This window comes from Solea solea, chromosome 20, assembly GCF_958295425.1.
Source record: "Solea solea chromosome 20, fSolSol10.1, whole genome shotgun sequence".
In the NCBI taxonomy this organism is placed as follows: domain Eukaryota; kingdom Metazoa; phylum Chordata; class Actinopteri; order Pleuronectiformes; family Soleidae; genus Solea; species Solea solea.
The window spans coordinates 2975920-2996127 of record NC_081153.1 but is presented as its reverse complement, the minus strand read 5'-3'; the positions used below and the strand labels follow the sequence as shown (position 1 = coordinate 2996127).

Below are 20208 nucleotides of genomic sequence, written 5' to 3'. Positions count from 1 at the left end.
CTCAAAATAGAAGCAATCATAGTATTAGACACTCACAAACACTCTTGCTTTACAAAATTAATTCTCATAGATAAAATATTGCAGAGAGAACGCTGTATGCCCATTTAATTCCTTTTTTAGTACCAATTATGTACGCGACTCAACAGAATCTACTGGCTATACAGCGAGGAGGCAGATGCATTTTAACTGTCAAGTGTGAGAATTTACTCTGCTATACACACACACGCAATTAATTCAGATAAGTTGACACAGTTTTTTTTTTAAGGTTCCAAATTTGCACTTCCAATTCATGCCATTTTGTTATGTAGCAGGCTGATGCTAGAAGCATTTTAATGGTTTCTCTCATCAGTTTGTCAACATCATTTTCAATTCCCATGCTTTTTATTCAAAAGAAACAACAGAAAAAAAGAGCTAGAGAGCTAAAGAGTAAACTAATGGTCTTTTTCCATTATGGTCTCAGCTCTCCTCGACTCGCCACGGCACGGTTTAGGTTGGTTTTCCACTATATAAATAGTACCTACTCAACATGGGCGGAGTCATCACTGCACTGCTGCATGAAACTGCTGTGACTTTGTTTTACAAACACACACAAACAAGTGACTAGTGACTTGTTATTAGAATCAGTTCATTAAAACTATTTGTTCAGTACTTGCTCCATGACCGGGGAACACACTCCGTCTGACACAGTCACTGGACTCAAATACAGCGGCAGGGTTTGTGCTGTCGCTAAATACACCCAACTCCACTGTTAAATATTGAGATTTTAGACATTTCCCTGGTAATTGTTGGAGATTAACTCACTATTTTAGGATTGTTAAGTTTTTTCTTTTTAACTCATCTACAGTTTGGCATTGTTCGTCTTGATTCTTGTGTCAGTCGTCTCTTCCTGTTACAGTGTGGCAGTCGTAGTTCAACGACATCACATATAGTATCGCCTCAGCTCGTTTGGAACTATGTTAGTGGATACGCAATTTAGCCGTGCTGTGCAGAGGCGGTGGAAACACACCATATGTTATCATATGTTATCTGTCGGCATGTAGCAGACCACAAAACAGACACCAACTCTTTTGCAGACTGAGCTAACAGGCTAACAGGCTGAGCTGCTAACAGTCATCAAATAAGACATGTGGCTCTCTGATGGACTTTGACGTAAGAGCATGTTTTTTTCTCTGTGATTCTTTGTAAAAAGCATCATGACAACATTGGCAGACAAGAACCTGCTGTATCCAGCTTTCTCGTGTTGATTTGGGACAATTTCTCGAAAATACTGAAAAGAGAGCTGCAGTCACCATTTAAAAAAAAAAAATTGTACACTGATTTTGTGTGTCCCGTACTGAAATAACAGATGAGACAATGGTGCAATCAGCCACAACTCTTTCATCAGCCTCAGTTCAAAAGCTTCACCATGCTGCAGAAGAGAAGCCTGACAAACTATCAGAGAATTAAGAGGTGAAAATCTGCACAGAACAAAAGAGTGCTGTTTGAAGAATGAACTGGCTTTATTTGGCACACGGGACATCTGACGCTAGAGCTAAAACTGGAGAGCCGGGCAGATTTGGTCTAAAATGGCCTCGTCAGAGAGTTGAACCAGTTAATTTTCTGACTCCTTTGACTTCATGTAGCTCCTGACCACAAGAGATAAGAAACAAACAGCCAACCATTGCCTCTTGGGTAACACTAGCCTACATGAAATACAAGGGAAACAAATTACTTTTTGCAGTAATCATTATAATTTTCCCGATTCCCCCTGACAAAGTGCCCACTATTGTAAAGCAAAGCTATTTTAATGAAGCCAGTGTGCCAAGAACAAGCTGCTTTTGCCGCTGGAAACACATCCTTTCCTGGGGATTGAAGTAATGATGCCAGCGTGAGAGAGATGACAAATGAATCACGGGAAGCACAAGTGGTATGAGAGAAAAGTAATTTTAGTTCAAGACGAACAAAAGAATTACTTTCACACACAATGGGCGTCATTCATCAAGGTGTGCTGCATCATCGGAAACCTGCAATATATTTTCATACACCCGAGTCCACCAATGGCATACGAGCTGCAGAGATATATGATACAACTCAGAGAGCTACAGAAATATTACACCAGACCACTCTTAACTTAAATGAGACCAAGGCCAGTCCATAACAATTTTAAAGACTATTTTAATAAACCATACAAGTCAATATAATGATGGAACACCAGTCATTGATAGATAATTACATTCTTATCACTGCAAGAAAAAAAAACTCACATTCCTAAGCACAAACCGAACAACTCAGTAAAGACCCAGCTGAAACTGGCAAATCAAAAACCATCATTTGTCTACAGAGCGTGCCTCATTATATCTTTGTTGTACATAACCCAACTGGGACAAAGGACCGATATCTCAAAGTCGACTCCAGGTATCAGCAGAAATGTGGGAAAATGAAATAGAAGAATGAAGACTGGTTCATGTGGCTTAAGAAACAGAAATTATGTAGGAGGTAAGTGAAGTGCACATTCCTGACTGAAAATGATGGTTCTTTAGAATTTAGAATGGCCTTCTTTGTAATCCATAATTTTAAAAATAGATGTAATAAAAACGTGGTGTAAGGCTTACACAATACATCTAGAGAATTCTCATCCTATACATCATCTCACTGTGACACTCACATGAGGCCCAAAATCTAATTTTTGTAATATAGCAGACACCTCAAGAGCACGACAGGACATCAGAAGATTCTGGTGGTGAATTCATGCGTTTACTTCTTATGAAGAGAGAGAGAAAAAAAGGATGGGAAAGCTTAAATAATTCAGGCTACTACTCAAACATCACAAATAGTACATAGTAACATGTCTGCTCAGTAGCCTGAGGCAGAATTCTTTCATCATGTGTTGCATTGTGTGTAGTTTAACAAACACACAACACTGAGGAAAAAGTGAACATGCACAATGATGTGAAACTTGCAGTGGAACAAGCTGATGTACCAATTTACAAGAGGCTGGTACAGAGTGTAACCTTCGTCAGAACTGTGGCTTCTGTGGAGAAAACATCCTGTGGCTTTTTTTTAATTGATTTTTTTTTTTAAGCAGAAACCCAATTCTATATATGAAGTTCTTGAGAACTAAACAGTAACACTGATGAGTGGCATTTATTAACATTCACTTACCATCGAGCAAGCAGAGAAAGGTAGTGGTCCCGTGTCAAAGCAGTGTTTAAATTCTATTGCAACTGAGCCATCAGTAATTGTGCATGTCATAGTGGAACTAAGCGTACCACATGTAATTTACAATTCAAATTATGACATTATAGGTAATAATTCATTAACGAGCCATTAAACCTAGTTCACGCTACACAATTTTTTAGCCCCGATGGGAATTTTGCAAAGACAGCCAATCACGATCAGCAGTCTAGAGCTGAAACAATTACTTGATTAATTACTATTTTTCATGATTAAAACAAGATTTCTGATCGTCTCAGCTTCTTAAATGTGGATATTTTCTTAAATTCTTTGCTCAACGTAACAAAGAAATCATTACAACTCAATCATTTTGGTTTGTGGACAAAAACAAGATATTGGAGAACATGATCATTTTTTAACCTTTCCTGACATTTTATGGACCAAACGATGACTCAATTAACTGTGAAAATAATCGACAGATTCATCGATTAGGAAAATAATCGATAGTTGTAGTTCTACGGCAGTCATCACTCAAAATGTGAACTATTCAAAGATGTGGTGCACACAGAAGCCGTGCGACACGTCGCAGACCCTGATCTCATTTCACGTCAAGCATGCTTGTATTTTGGTGACCACATTTATTTTCACAATTAAATGACATTTTTGTCATATGATAACTGGGAAAAAGCAACTTTCACCACTTTCAGTCACAAAATTTAACTCATTCTGCCAATTATTTGCAAGTGTAAGTCAAAGATCAAAACTCGAGTTATAGTAACAGTCAGCTGGGTTTGACTCCAGTTCCCATTTAATATGATTATTTCTTCACAGAGATGAAACAATTATATTTGTAATTAACTGTAATTTTGAATCCCGAGGAGCCAAAAATTGGCTAAGCATTGCAATTTTATCCAGGGAAATAATTGTAGGTTGAAGAAAATAGGACTTTTGTGGTGAAAAGTAGTCGATAAATGTTTGTGAGAATCAATGCATAATATACAGTAATTCCCCAGGACATTTCTTAACTTACAGCTTTCAAACGCAGCACTTGGGGATTTCATTGTTCATGATAATAGGCTGTAATCAACTCTAATACTGTATGGATGAATAATTTGGGCAAAAAAACCTTGCAAACTGTGTAATTTTAGATTGCTTCATAGTCACCCAACAGATGGCCCTCAGAGCCTACGAAACCTTAAACTTTGTTTGTTGACATCATCAGTGTTAAAATCATTAAGTTTTGTTCACTGGAGAAAAAAAATAACTATTTCAAATTTTGTTTATCAATATTTTAGAGCACAGGTTGCGAGACGTAAAATCAATAAGACAGTGTTAGAGAACAGATTGGGCACTAAAAGGGTTTGCATCTTTGGTGTGAATCAAAGCAACACTTGGGATGTGTTCAAATTTGCTTCTCAGATGTTACTTTGGGGGAAAAATAACTTTTAAACTAAGTTAATAAGCTGCTCATTTGAAGTGCCCTTGGAATGTAAAGCGACTGTGTTTTTGCATTTTACAACGTCAGCAAATATCCCTGCATTCCCCACAGGGGAGTCTTTTTAACTCATCTACAGTTCGGCATTGTTCGGCTTGATTTTGTGTCGGACGTCTCTTCCTGTGACGGCGCTCTGACCAATTAGTGGCCGGCAGTCTGGCGACGTCACACATAGTATCACCTCAGCTTGCTTGGAACCTCGCCAGAGCAGGTACTAAAAAAAGTACCTGGTACCAGGTACTATGCTAGTGGAAGGGCAACTTAACCGTGCTGTGCCGAAGCAATACGAGCCGGTGGAAACACGCCATTAGAGGAACATAACCTCAGTGCAAGAGGACACATCCATGGTTATTTATATTCCCCCACCTTTACGTTCCATCATAGAGCAGTGATGGTAAACATAGCATAGAGGAGCCTCACTGCTCTGCACACAGTCCCCCCCCCCCCCACACACACACACGTGCACACATGCACACACACAGTTGGAGCAAAATCACGATCCAGGGTTTGACACTTTGCCGTGTGACATCCTTCCTGAATGGAACATTTTTTTGCAGCCCATTTGGCTCCTGCATCACCTCTGTTCGTCAGCAATGTTTTTTTTAACACTCCCGCTCAACCTGACAAGGTTCACACTTTATTTTCACTCGGAAATAAATGCTCTCTGAAAACACACACAGAGTGCAGGAAGAAAAGGAGTGACAGAATGACGACGAGAGGTAGGAAATTAGAAGTAAGCAAAAGTATTTTCAGAGAGTGAATGGGTCTAACTGGTGTAAAACAATCAGAAACCATCTGTGACCCTATTTTTAAGATGTCACAGGTTCTGAGAGTCACAAAACCAGGTGTTACTCAGAATATACACTCCCAAAGAAAGACAACTTGGTCTCTCTTGTTGATCAGTTACCACAGTTGCTATTTAACGTAATTAAAACCAACTACTTCCAATGGTTTCCAAAGAATTTCTGTCTTATACGTGTTTAAGCAGAGAGTTTATCGACGGGAAACCTCGCTCACACGGCATCTATTACAAACGAGTATTGCCAGACAGACACATTCGGTTGTGATAATCATGGCAGAAAGGAAATGGTGTAACCCCCTAAACTGCATCAGTCGCAGATCTTTTGCTGGAGATGCTTGTCAGTCATAATCAGCGTGCGCTATAGACTCATCTGTCAACAGTCAATCATATTGCAGAACAAGGGAGAGATTTTTAATCAATTTTAATCGATTAATAATCGATAAATCGATGAATTGTTTCAGCTCTAAACTTTTTGTTTGAAATATCACATAATGTTCCTAACAATCAATCTTTGGCCCAGTGTGCATTTTGCAAATGCTAACAATTTCGTTGGGTGTAAAGAAAAAATAATGGAATCTGAGCACTCCGTTATCTACAAGTGAAAACGGCAACCAAGCTTTCCTCCCGTTTATCTCTGAGACACTGATCGTAATAACTGCTGCCGAGAGTCAAATTACACCCCATGTATGTATGTATGTATGTATGTATGTATGTATTTATGTATGTGTAAGAAATCATTTCAGTTCCAACTAAAGACGATTATTAATAATTAATTTTGTTAATAATTTTTCAATAATTTAATTTGGCTTTGATCTTATAGTCCAAGGCTTTTGATATGTATTAAGTAAGATAGGTGGAAAAATACATGTATATTTTTAAAGCTAGGACTAGAAACTAGGGCTGTATCTTAGCAGGGGAGAAAAATAAAAACCACTTCAGCATTATACAGTATGTGCACAAGAGCAGTGGCCTGGAGCTGTGACTACACGACTTCAACCAGGACACATAACAAAAGGTCTTTCATACATCCACATTTCACTTAATTCAAAATCAAGAAACAGCATGTCAAGATGCCTGGGGTGAAGCCAATTGAAGGCTGATTTTAAAATGAACAGACGGAGTAACCTTTTTCCATTTGCTCTGCGTTTAATTAGACGAGACAGCAGTGAATGGGCCATTCCAGACTTTGACAAATAAAAAAAGTGCAGTTGGGAACCAGTATGATGGAAATGACAATCATTTAAGGTAACCAGACATAAAGGCGTTACAGACGCTATAACATGCCACATTGCAAAAGACATGGTACCAGTGTACACAGTCTCACAGTGAGTTCTCATCAATAAAACTGCAGTTTCCATGTGGAAAGTTTCCACAGTCTTTTGTATTATGATGTTTTTATTTTACTGAAAAATGCTTGGTTTTCACCAAACCCATAGTCATATTGTATCATATCGATATTGAGATATCTGGCATGAATATCGAGATATGAAATTTTGTCCATATCGTTCAGCCCTAATTGTTATACTAGGATTGAAGTTCATATCAGTATAATTTTTATCAACAATCTCTGCTGCTGCTTGTATAAATGACATTGTAGTTCTATAAACATGTCATCACAGACTCAGAACTGTCTTGTCTAAATATGTTGTTGAAACTTCATTATGTCTTCTGATTAAACTTAGACAATTGTAAGTTTTCCCTTACCTTTGTTAAGATATATTGTCTAAAACCAAAAAACTAATGACTTGTCTAAACTTATAACAATTGTTGTATATCTGCTTACTTGCCGTCTTCATTTCAGAGAAAGAAATGTGTATGTGGAAGTTAGATAGTTTTTCCACTAAAGTAATAAAAACAAACAAAAACACTGACTTAATGGGTGCTCCCAAAGATTCCGTGCCATCTTATTCATATCGTATTATACAGGAGAAAAAGGGTCCAACTTGCCACCTGTCAAGTTCTTCACAGGTCAAGCTATAAAAGCACTGTGATTTAAAACATGACGTGAAGTTAATGGCCAGAAATCACATTTTCCAAAATGCACAATTTAAACTGTAACTGTGTTACAATAGTAACAATAAAAGGACATCAGATCTGTTTGTGTATGAATTTTCAAACAGTGGAAACAGCTGCACACACAGTGCTGCTTTCGTAAAACACTGTACTGTGTTTGTCAATTGTGTTGTGTTGTACGGATCTCGGAAGAAAGACACATTTCTGCCAGTTGGTAGATGCCAAAATCTGTGTGGATATGGTTGCATTTTCAGTGCCGGCTGAATGGTTTAGAGCAGACTGGCCACACAGTACAGATATAAGAGCAATTTTTTCTTTTTTTTTACTTTAACTGAAACAAGAAAGGAAGGCAGGAGCAGCCAGTGAACGATGGTGAGAGCAGCACTCACCACACACACTCACATCACTACAGTATCTTAGCAACAGATGGATGACTATTTTGTGCCAAATATCTGAAAGAGCTGTCGCCTGACAGAATGTAAAGTATTAAAAGCAGCTTCTGAAGGTCTCAGAGTCACATATAAATCAGGGAAGCAAGCAATTATATAAATTCTATACATTTCAATCCGTCTCTGACAAACTCCTAAGACAATATAGACATTTTTCTCAGACAGGGGGATTACATTAATGCAGTTTGGCAGCGAGAAGCAAGTGTCAGACTAAGCTAAGTCCTAATATATGTATTATATTATATTTTTGCACTGCAGACTGTGAGAAAATTCAAGATTGGCTCTTATTAAGGTCTCATATTTGCCATTTGACATAAAAGCATGCATTTATGTTGTGTTTTGTTTGAATTCATGTAGTGTAGTGATGATCTTGGAAGTCTACTGCACATGCACAAACACAAGTAGTATATATCTGTATTTTTCTGTGACTTGGATTATGCTCCATTTTGACTTGGGTTTTAATGCAATTTAAAATTTTGGCAAGACTGGGGCTGCAACTGTCCATCATTTTCTCGATTAATCGAGTAATCGTTGTCAGAAAAGGTTAAGTTTTAATGATTTCTTTGTTAAATGGAGCAAAGAAACATGAACATATTTACATTTAAGAAGCTGAAAAATCAGAAAACTTGTTTTAATTCCTTGAAAACACTCACACCATGTTAAACGATTATCAAAATAGTTGACGATTCATTCAGTAATCGATTAATCGAGTAATTGTTTCAGCCCTTCTGTCATGAGAAATTCTTCAACAAGCCTTAATTTTGATTATTCTTATTCAATTGACTGATTGATATTCACTACAACCACCAGTTTACAACATATACACTAACCACATGCCTAGACCACTGCGAATATTTGGATAAACAACAATGGGGGGCCATCAGCCTTTTAATCAAAAATGTTGATGTTAAGCCATAAATTAGGTTATTTTATTTATACAGTTTGTGACAAATTATGACTTTGCTGTAAAACACCCAAAAAAATTAATTATTGGGCCTTGCAATGGTTATCTGGCTGCGCCATCATGAACACACCGAGCCCTCTGACATGTAACGTCGCTGACATATCCTTGACCATGTATAACTCGTCTTCAGACTATCAGCTCATATATATGTTATATATGAGCTGATATATCTGATATATATCAGCATATATATATATATATGTATATGTGTATATAGTATGTATACATATATATATTTAAGGCTGGGTCAAGCTGCTGAGTGTCTACTTTTCATAGAGCTGATAGTCTGAAGACGAGTTATACATGGTATAACATACTATATATATATATATATACACAGTACATATATATATATATATATATATATATATATACAGACTGTATCTGCACTTAAACTAAACTACAACAGCTGTTCCAGCTGGCTTCACTGGCATTGTTTATGTGAATGTCAAGGCCCACACATTTCTCCAAATTTCATTAACTGTATCTCTGCTTGGTAACACCACTGATACAGTAAACGTGATGCCCTCTGTGCCGACTCACCACAGGAAATGATGAATGAATGAATTGGTGTGAGCGGGGCAACATAAACGGAGTGCCGTTTAAGAGTAGACAATCAAACACCAGATATTTTACTCTGCACCCGCATGCACTGAACGTGGCCCTCCAAAACAAAACATACTGAACTATAAATGTAAACTACAGCATTTAGGACCAGTCAGAATCCAAGGTTTCGAGGGACACCCACCTCTTCTCCATTCTGCCCTGCAGGCTCTGCAGCAACTTAAAAAGCATTTTTGGATCAAAGGTCATTCTGAGTGGACGGTGGATCAAGGACAGACCCTTCAATGTTGTTGATCACACACTCTGGAAGGCCTCCTTCTAGAGCAGGGGTCTCCAACCTTTTTTCTTCTGAGAGCTAATTTGACAAAATGAAAATGGCCGAGAGCCCCTCGTCGCTTATTTCAACCCAAACAAACTGAAAAATCTCATTTTGCCTGATTTTTTTTTTTTTTTTTTACAAAATGTTGATGTCCACAACTCACATTTTTGCAATAAACATAACAAAAATGGTATCTAATTCAGCTCCATGTGCATTGCATATGCTGTCAAAACAGAACAATGCATTCACAAATGCAACAACATTTTGTCTTATTCACTTCTCATTTTGTTATTATCTGACCTCAGGTCACTGTGTCACTTCTGTACCCACATGTACAGCTGTATGTATGACATATACTGGGTATTTCCATTGAGTGAGATGACTGGGTCATTGAATCATTGAGAGAGGTGTCCACTGAAGTGTCATTTAAACATCCATCTGAACTTTGATTTGACACACACACACACACACACACACACTCACTCATCAAGCTGACGGCAGGGGAAGTGTTTGACAACTAATAATTTAGTGTTAGAAGGGGCGAGAAACCTCTGAGTTTGATTTGATAAAAATGTCAGCAGGGTATGTGTCATTATTGAAACCTTTGGCAAGCTACTTGGAAAGGGACTGGGAGCTAGCAGTAGCTCCCGGCCAACTTAATGGAGACCCCTGTTCTAGAGTCTTGCAACAATCCAGCTCACTGACAGCTTTTTAATAACAAACACCACCTTACTTTGCAGCCTAATTGTTTTAGAGTTTCTACTGTTTTATTGTCTGATTTTACATTACTTTTCTTATTCATTTTAACAGTTAAAGTTTTCCTTTACCTTGTTAACCAGTTTCAGCGTGTATCTTCCACCTTCCAGGAAGATCACTCCACCTTAACAATAACATCAGGTGACAGTTCTGAAGAAGAAACTGGTTAACAAGAGAAAGGAAAACTTACTGTCGTCTAAAAAACAAACCAAAAGAACTATGTCCATGAAAAGCACTAAAAATTAAATGTATAATTATTTTGTTATTATTATTATCACTAAAAATCAAGTCTTTGTCAGGGAAAGGGTAACACAAAAATCCACCCAGATTAAATCCTCTGCATTAGGTCCAGATTGGGTCTTAGTTTATAGCACAATGATTGCAAGCAATTAAAAAAGCAAAAAGCAACTAAAGCAACCACCAGCAATTACAGTGGAACTTCATGGAATACAGCATATACCCCTGTGACTAGGACAGCCTCAACAACTGCATAAGGTTTCCAGTGAGCCAGTGCTTAAAAACAAAAACAAACACCTAATATGTGACAGAGGCACAGTCGTCACAGAGGACATTCATGTCAAGGTAAGCTGTAATATTATTAGCCTGAATCACTGGTTTGGAAGGACCACTGAGACCCGCCTGCCAACATAACACCAGTCCACACTTTTTTCAGAATTTAACTCACTGTCTTCCCCTTTTGTGTCAAGCCGTTCCATCGTATGCTTTTTTTCCTTTGCAACTCTGCACTGAATTGACTCCAACTTCCACGGGTTCTCAACAGCAAAGTAAACAACACTGTGGACAGTGTATTTCTGGCTTGTCTCATTAGCAGCAACCAAATGTGTCAGAGCAGGTGACAGATGGTATGACACGTCCAAAAGAGCGGAGAGAGAGAGAGCAGAGGTAGAGAGAGAGAGAAACCTATTACGCTGCTCCTTGCAGAGGCCCAGTCACTCGCAAAAACCAAGCTACAACCAAAAGAAAGGTGTCTGAGCGTAAATGCAGGTGTGGGGGGGGCTCAAGACCATGGTGTCCTGTTTTAAAAGCTCTGACAAGCATGGCTGAACAGACAGTGTGGAAAAACTGGGAGGTTAGAAATCTGTGGAACAAATAATCTACAATAATAACTGATAATCGCTGTAATTGTGCTTTATCCTGCTGTGATATTAGGACTGAGTGGTATGTTAGGTTAGAGAGACAGAATTCTTGTGATCAAACAGCTCAACTGAACTCTGACTTGTCCCTGAGCAATAAGAGATTCTCATACGTTCTTCGCCATTGTTTTGGAATTTGTCTCCATGGCAACAGACCGGACTGTCTAACTGTCACCTTATCCCCAACAATGAATAGGTGTGTTAAAGTGGACATATTATACCCTATTTCCCCCATTAAAATAGTTCCCTGGTGTCCTAATGAACATGTCAGTGACATGCCTTGGTCAAAATACCATAAGGATGAAGCATCATAGCAGTTCAATAACCCTGCTAAACCCGCCCCTTTCAGAACGCTCGGTTTTCGTGCATGGTCCCTTTATATGCAAATGAGACACAGGCAAACACACACCCACTTCTTCCAGCGTGTTTCTGATTTGTCCTCGTTACAGCGCTTTACAGCTCTATTCGTCTCCCCCTCCCTCCACTAGTTCTCTGACAATATCAACATGGCAGCGTGCGCAGAAAACAGCAAGAGTGCCGTCACAGGAAGAGACGTCCTACATAAGGATCGAGCCGAACAGTGCCGAACTGTAAATCAGTTAAAAACACTTAGGGACAGCATCCCTGATCGCCACCGCTGATCGCCACATACAGCGGCAGTTTAGGCAGATCGGCGCTCGCCGCTGGCGATCAGCGGTGGCGAGGTCTCCGGAGCACAGTCAGTGCTATCCCTATGTCTTTTTAACTGATTTTCACAGAGAGTGCAGCACCGATGCACAGAGAGTGCAGCACCGCTGATCGCCACCGCTGATCGCCAGCTGCTGCATGTGACTGTATCAGACTGAGTCTGTGCTCCGGTCATGGAGGACGTACTGAACAAATATTTTTAATTAGGACGTGTCAGAATGGTCAGTTATGAGCTCTATGTGACCTTTTCTTAACAATGTGTGTGTTTGTACGTCGGTGAAATACGGTCGCTGACTAAATACAGCGACCGCTGGCCGCAGTCTGATGTGAAGTGGTGCGAACACACGAACACACACGTTTGCTGACTTTATCCGGCACATTAGCTTCATATATAAAATCCTCTGAGGCTGGAAGTTTGTGTAAAACACTGTGCTCCACTGTGCAGCCACCAACAGCACACTTGTCCCTCCGCGTTGACATAATACCGCTCTTCCTCCCTCGCCTGCACTCTCGCAGGGACAAGGTGGAGCTAAGGTGGAGCTCTCGAAGTAAACTTACTGGTGGGCGGTAACATTCGCGGTGAAATGCGCATGCTGCCGTCATAAGCGCAGGGAATTCAACATCGTGTGTTTTATCGCCTATACTTACACTAAGAGTGACCACGAAAACATGACTGAGTATTCTTTTTCCACACTTTGGCGACTGGTAGGGCCTCCATTGTCCCAAATATAAGTATTGAAATGGTTAAAAAGTTGATTTTGCATAATATGTCCCCTTTAATAATGATAATACACACACTGGAGAATTAAGACCTGGAAATGTGCAGTAGATTCTGCAAACCCTCTCACCTGGAGGTGTGGTTGCAAGAAGTTGGGGGTCAATTGGGACAGAGGAGAGTGCCAACACTGTTGACTGTCATGACTGTTGTCATGACACAAAACGGAGCCAGTGAAGGGGTAGTAGTAATAAAAAAGAAAATAATATTATACTAAACAGAATGACAGATTTTTCTCATGACATTTGGTGTCTCACCTTAGAACACCAGCACTGGCCTGGCTGGATGGTGTCTGAAGATTCTCTTCCAGGCTCTGCGCTTGAGGAATGAGCACATCTCCTATCTGTCCAGCTCCTGGCTGCTGCTGCTGCTGCTGCTGCTCTTGTTGTTGCTGTTGTTGTTGCTCCTCCTGCTGCTGCTCCTCCTCTTCATCCTCCACCTCCTCATTAACTGGCTTCTCCTTCCCTTGCCCATCACTCTCGTTGTCGCTCTCCTCACCTAAGATGTCGTCCACCTGTTATTTTTTTATATTTTAGGAAAGAGCTTCCGTGAGCTGTGGCTTTGGCTTTTTTTGTTTTGGGTCAGATGGCATTTTTCTTTGGTAATTTCAGTTTTACATATTAATATATAACATTTCAACACACAATGTACATACGTCCACTCCAAAAGGTATCCTTGTGTTTTGTTTATGAAACCCACTGACCCTTTGTTTCAACACAAATTATTATTATTATTACACTGACAGATTAGATATCCACCAAATCTGAGCCAAAATATACTCCTCAAGTTAACTTTTTTTAAATTCCATGACCTGGCTTTCATTTGTAATTATTAAACAGTAACAATTAAATGTTTTATTGGAGGGAAAAACTCATCAAGAGGAGCAACATGAATTAGCAAGTTCCCTCGATGCACTGATGCAGATTTTAATCATGCATCTAATTACTAACAGGAAAGTGGTTTTCCATTCTATAAATAAATGAATTTTCTGCTGTACTGTAAACTTGGAAAGCCATTAAACCTTGGGTGAGCAGGTCATTTGAGTAACAAAACCTCCATCGGTACAAGATGGCTATTTACAGTTCCCTTACATTGTTGAAAATGGAAATATATGTTCATTAGAATTAAATGAAAAGGCTAATGCCACTGTCATTACCGTAAATATGAAGCCACAGCCAGCATTAGATCAGCTTAGATTAGCATAAAAAACAAGAAAAACATGGAAATGAGTGACCTTTGGAACAGCTGGTTTCCACACTGTGTTTACCTTCAGCTACCTTGCTGCTGGGCCTCACCTTGATACTATATTGTAAAGAAAAGAGTGTGGTATAAACCTTCTCACCAAACCCAATAATAATGATAATGCCAGACGAATTTGGTGATTAAAATGTGTCACATTAAAACAGCAAGTACTGCGTTTCAGAGGGAGATATTGATATTAAGTATATTATGAACAGTTTATCTGTTGTCAACCCACAACAGATGGAAGAATAGTAGAAGTAATAAACTCAGGCCAGACGAAACAACCAAGTTAATCTGTATGCTGGGATACTCTGGCCTGCTATTAAAGCAAAACAGCTTTCACACGCTTTATCAATCTTGTATTTCAATCTTTAACAGCTCATCGTTTAAATTGCCCCGAGGTTACTGAAAACTCCAAACAGCTTAGCTGATTGTCTGAGGGGAAAATTGCCACAGCAAATATGCAGCTTTTTGTCCACCGACTCATTGATCGGCCATTTACACAGAGGGGCACGCTTGCAGGGGTCGTGGCAAGATCATGACTAGCATCAAGACGGCCACATTTAAGTGTAATTGCTAGCTATTTATGTAGCCATACAAAGCATTGGCAAAGGGAGGTGGCATGATTTTGGAAAAAGACAAAACACAACACTGGACAAGTTATGTCAGTGTTGGTGGGCATCATCTAGAAACAATTTACATTAGCACAACTAAACCATAACCTTTAACCTAAACCAAATTCTAACCCTTATCCTCCAAAAGGCCCTTTAAAGTTACAAGTAACAGCCAAAATGTCCTCACAGAAATATAGATTCCAGTTCAAGTCACAAATTTCATAAAGAATAGTCGCAAAAGAAACATCTGCGTGAACATCCTTGTATCCAATAAATAAAATGAAAGTGGTTTAAATCCATATTTCCCCAAGCAGCAGTGGAAAATTCTTGGGATTAGTGGTTCATGGTAGTCGTGTGATCATCAGGGCTTTAGCCAGCGATGCGTCGACCCGTCATTTCGACGACTCAAAATTGAAACAAATCGATGATGGCACCAAATTTCACCAAAGATACTTTTACAACTACCAACACCAAATACAGCACCATTTACATTATTTCCTACGAAATTTCAATATTTTGTCTCCCGCTAAACAGGAAGTTTATATGATCCAAAAGCCGCATGTGCGGCTCACGTAGTCAGTCACGACCAATCATTGAGCAGAACTAACAAAATATAAAGAAACGCACATGGGGTTGTCCATACGAGTGAATAATTACATGATCAATTGCAAGATGAAACACCAAGCTGCTCTAACGTCAAACAATTTGAAACAAATTAAAATGAATAAACTGTGGGCAAAACAGAGGTAAGGCTTTTCTACATTCACTATTTACACATTATCATGGTTAAGGTTAGCCAGCATCAGATGAAGCTCCTTAATTACTTTCTAAACAGCACATTTTCCTTGTGATGTGCAAGTTACAGTCTCCTGTATCACAAGGCAGAGAGGTTGTTCAGCTGCCAGAACCGCATCAAGGAGAAATTGAGAGGAACTCTACAGCTTCCCAACCTGGAAAAACTGATCGGGCTGAGTTATGCCAAAGTACCCCTTGACAAGTTCGACTTCGACACAGCCATCACTGCATTCATGGACACATTAAATCGCCGCTTGCAATAATATAAATAATGGGTCATAGTTTGTTTCTTATTCATGGATCTATGATTGCTACAATATATACTGGTATATATATTCATTTATTCACATTATTCAGAGCAAAGTGAGAAGACAAATTGGTAAGTTTGCATTTGTAATATATATATGTACAAAATGTATGCCGTATAAGCTCACAAAATGTATTGTATAATGCAGTTAGAATGCCCCATAACGCAGGAAATAGCACTTGATTTTTAAAAAAAATTCCGGAGGAGCCTCCCCCCGGACCCCACTACCGTGCAATTGGAAAGAAAAAAAAAAAAAAGGTAGACACCCTATTCTCAGATCCTGGCTAACACCTGGTGATCACTGGAGCCATGGGTGGCTTCCAAGGCACAAAATGTATTTTTGATGAAACACGTATGCTGCTGCCCTTTTGTGCCAAGACTTGTAATCTACTGTGAAGGAGAGTCACGATCACGCCGACATAAAACTTTTTATATTAAATACACTGCATATATATATATATATATATATATATATATATATATATATATATATATATATATATATATATATATACATATATACATATATGTAAAAAGGGCCATATCACAACAGAGCAAAGCTATTAAGATTTCACTTTCAGTCTGGACATAGATATTTCAGTAACAGACTTAAATCCAGCCCAAGGTGCTACTCACACTGAAAGATTCATGTGCAGCAAAAAAAAAAGAATCCAAGAGTCATTCATTTTAAATGAAACTGGCAATTAGGACATGCTGTTACTATGGAGGCAGCAAGCTGCTCATGTACTGACTGACCAATGTACTTCAGCTGAGCCAAGAGATAAATTTAAGGCCTGATTCTCACACACACACAATGCACGGCTTCTGCATCACTGCTGAAGAAATTCTTGCTTATAGTACATGACAGTCTGTCATGGTAAGCTCAGACTAAATGATTAGCAAACATTGGACCAGTGGAGGATGCTACTTAGTTCTGTTGAAGCAGTTATTTCTAAAGGTCTTGTAGGTCAGAAAAGCACGATTAAAATTGCAAATCAGCCGCAAACAAAAGACAAAAACACACAGACCAAGTCAAACCTACTATGGTAAAACTGCAATGACTGAAGCGAACTGAGAGAAAAGTTTGCTCTCTGCTGAGCAAGGGAAAGAGTTTTTGGAGCACAGGTTCCTTTTGAGTCCAAAATACCAATATCTCAGTGGATTAACATATCTCAGAAAAGATCATAATAATATATCTGGAATGAAAATTCTGAAAATACTTGAGGAAGAACCCATAGTAGGAGCTTAATACATTTTTATGCAGCCAGTCAATCAGCATCCATGGACCTGGCCATGTTGTGTTTGTACTGGGATATTGCAAGACTGTGCACAGGGACAGTTTTACCAAATTTCCATTGACGGGGGGATTATACGAGATTGTTATCCCCCAGCTAAAATTAATTGCTTTATTCATGAAAGTTGGACTGAGGTGGGACAATGAGTGTCACATAGAGAATGATGACGGACATGTTAGTTAGTTAAAGTGTGCATCGATGAATATACTGGTTTTGCATTTGTGGGAAAAAAGCTCAACTGAGGTACAAAAATAATTAATGCTAATGTCTGGGAAGAGAAGCGGACATGGAGGCATGATGATGACTGGTAAAATATAGAGTTATAAAAGATACATATTGGACAAAGATGCAGTAGGCAAAACTGTTGATTGGGTCTCCTTCGTAGGTCGTTAAAATTGGAGATCACGTCTCTCTGTCCTGCTTAAATGCTCTAATCTACTGATTGTTTTTTTAGGAGGTGCAGAAGTTCAGATTAATTTGAGTTAAATCTTGTTGAAAGGTTATTATGGTATTATTGCTAAAGTAATGTTGCTCACTCGTGCCTTAGCAACAAAAGTCGTATTAACACCAGCCCTTCAAATTTGAGTCCTTGTCTGTTTGCTCGTAAAGTCTGGTTTGTTTGTGGAGGTGTGAATAAGCAACCGAACTCTGGTCCACCTAAAACATAGGTCTCGGTTTGCTTCAAGTTAATCAAATGCAGGAACCGGACTACAATGCAGGGCATTGTGGGTTCACACAACCAGAACATTCGCGCATAAAACGATGAGCGTGTTTTTTGTTTATTGTTTGTCTCATCTTTTTATTCAGTAATTCTTGATGCAGCACCACCTCAGGCGAGGAGGGGAATACGTATTCAAAAGGTTCAGTTTGAGTGAAGTCCCCAATCGTACCAAGTCTAGCAGACTATTAGGTGTGAATAAAGCCAAAACACAAACTCCCAGAGTCAACTCAGAGTCAAGAAATATCTTCATTCTTTTCTTTGTTACATGCCCACCATTGACACTTGGTCCAGGCCTTGGTCCGAGGCTTGAAACTGCAACGCACTTTCCAAACTTTTTAGACCCACTCTCAGGGGGACGGGACCTAATTCCCAGAATTTGCTAACAGTTACGCTAACAGGACTGGTGTGTGTCACTGGTGGTGTCACTGGTGGGCATGTAACAAAGAACAGAATGAAGATATTTCTCAACTCAGGGGAAACTGACCAGGGAAACTGAGTTTGGGAAAACATTTTTTTCAAGAATACTTCCCCTATTCTAGTAATACAAAGCTAAATGCCTATCGGTGAAGTATTCCTTTAAGAATAGGAGAGACACCAGTCAATCGGAGGCACAAGGCCTCAAATGCCACTATGCACAAGTATTAACCAGAATTGTCAATAGGTTTAGGATTAAATGTCAAATGCCAGCCAGCTACTGATTCAAGGCTAAGTCTCATTCTGATGGAAACAGACCTAACGAGAAAAGACATCTCGACTCCACTTCTACCATCTCCCACATAAGGGAAAGTTCAAGCGTACAAATGCAAATACACCAAATCTTTTGAGAACAAGAAATCTTAAGAAGCTTTGCCAACAGGAAGATGCAGGCCTCTTCTTTTTTAACATCACTTCAGAAAGACGTGCTTCACTGCAGCCGAGTTTAGTCGTGGGTAGTTAAATAAGACCACGCTGAGAACACAACTGTGAAACAGAACCACTTCACATGTTATGCACCTCCAAATTTCTCCCGATACATTAGCTTTCACAGAATTTTATACATTTTATATCAACATTCGTTGTACTTTTGTGGAAGTTTTTGGTTCAGAAACAAAATCCAACCACAAACTGTTGATATCTTGGCAAAGATGCCACAGTCATACGACCTGAGATATTTATGTCAGCAAGTGAAGCAGAGGGAATATTCATAGCACTCATGGGCAGACGTTGAAGTCTTGGTTTGGATGAGAGAGAGGCTTGTCTCGTAGACAGCACCTGACCCTCGAGCACTAGTCTGATAGTCTGTATCCCACTGCTTTGCAAACTGTGAAACTTGGGTGTGAATGTGTGAATACTTTCAGCACCATGGACAGCGACACACACTTGGCTCAGGCCTACAGGCTGACTATTTACACTTTTACTGCTGCTATTCTAATAATTACTTAATTATTTTAAATTGCCTGCATTCACACAGACCTTTTCTGGTTGATCTGGCCTCTAAAAGTGTCTTAGATTTCTGTCATTCACCCATTTCCCACTTTTCCAAGGACACTTGAGTTGTTTTTCTTTTGTCTGCAATTTCAGACACAGGAAATCAGCTCACCTTTAAATGTAGAAAACGTCAGTCTATTGACAAACCGCAAAAATGAACCATCTCAATTAAATCTAATTATACGACTTGTAGTATCCTGGAGTATTCAATCATAAAAACATAGTTATTATTTGTTGCAACTCACAGTTGTCTCCTGATCTTTGGTATGAACCAAGGTCAAAGGGGTTACTTAAAGCGGCCATAGCATGGTCCTATCTCACTTATATGTGAGATATGGAGGTGTACTTACAAACATGAAGTAATTTCTATGGTAAAAAAACGTCCTAGTCGCTACCATCGAGCCAATGTAAATGTCTCATCACGTCCGCCGTGCTGTTTCATACCAAAACCATACCCGCAGAACACAGACTGTCTTGTGATTGGCCAGCCAACGAGAGCTCTCCCACTGTCTTGTGATTGGCCAGTTACCTGGAAGTGACGTAATTGGCACGTCAGCTCTCAGATCCGCAGCTCCCCCTCTGGAAAGGCAGATGCCCCGCTAGCAATTATCAAAACATTGAGTAATGCTGTAATCC

General features: G+C 39.3%; 1 protein-coding gene across 3 annotated transcripts in view; it reads right to left on the bottom strand.

Moving 5' to 3' along the window:
• ctdp1 (CTD (carboxy-terminal domain, RNA polymerase II, polypeptide A) phosphatase, subunit 1) overlaps nucleotides 1–20208 on the bottom strand; it is a 55442-nt gene that overhangs the window by 15296 nt on the left and 19938 nt on the right. For all 3 annotated transcript variants that reach the window (XM_058619236.1, XM_058619237.1, XM_058619238.1), the window contains exon 12: nucleotides 13389–13645. In XM_058619236.1, the coding sequence (XP_058475219.1) occupies nucleotides 13389–13645 (257 nt within the window). The remainder of the gene's footprint in view (nucleotides 1–13388; nucleotides 13646–20208) is intronic.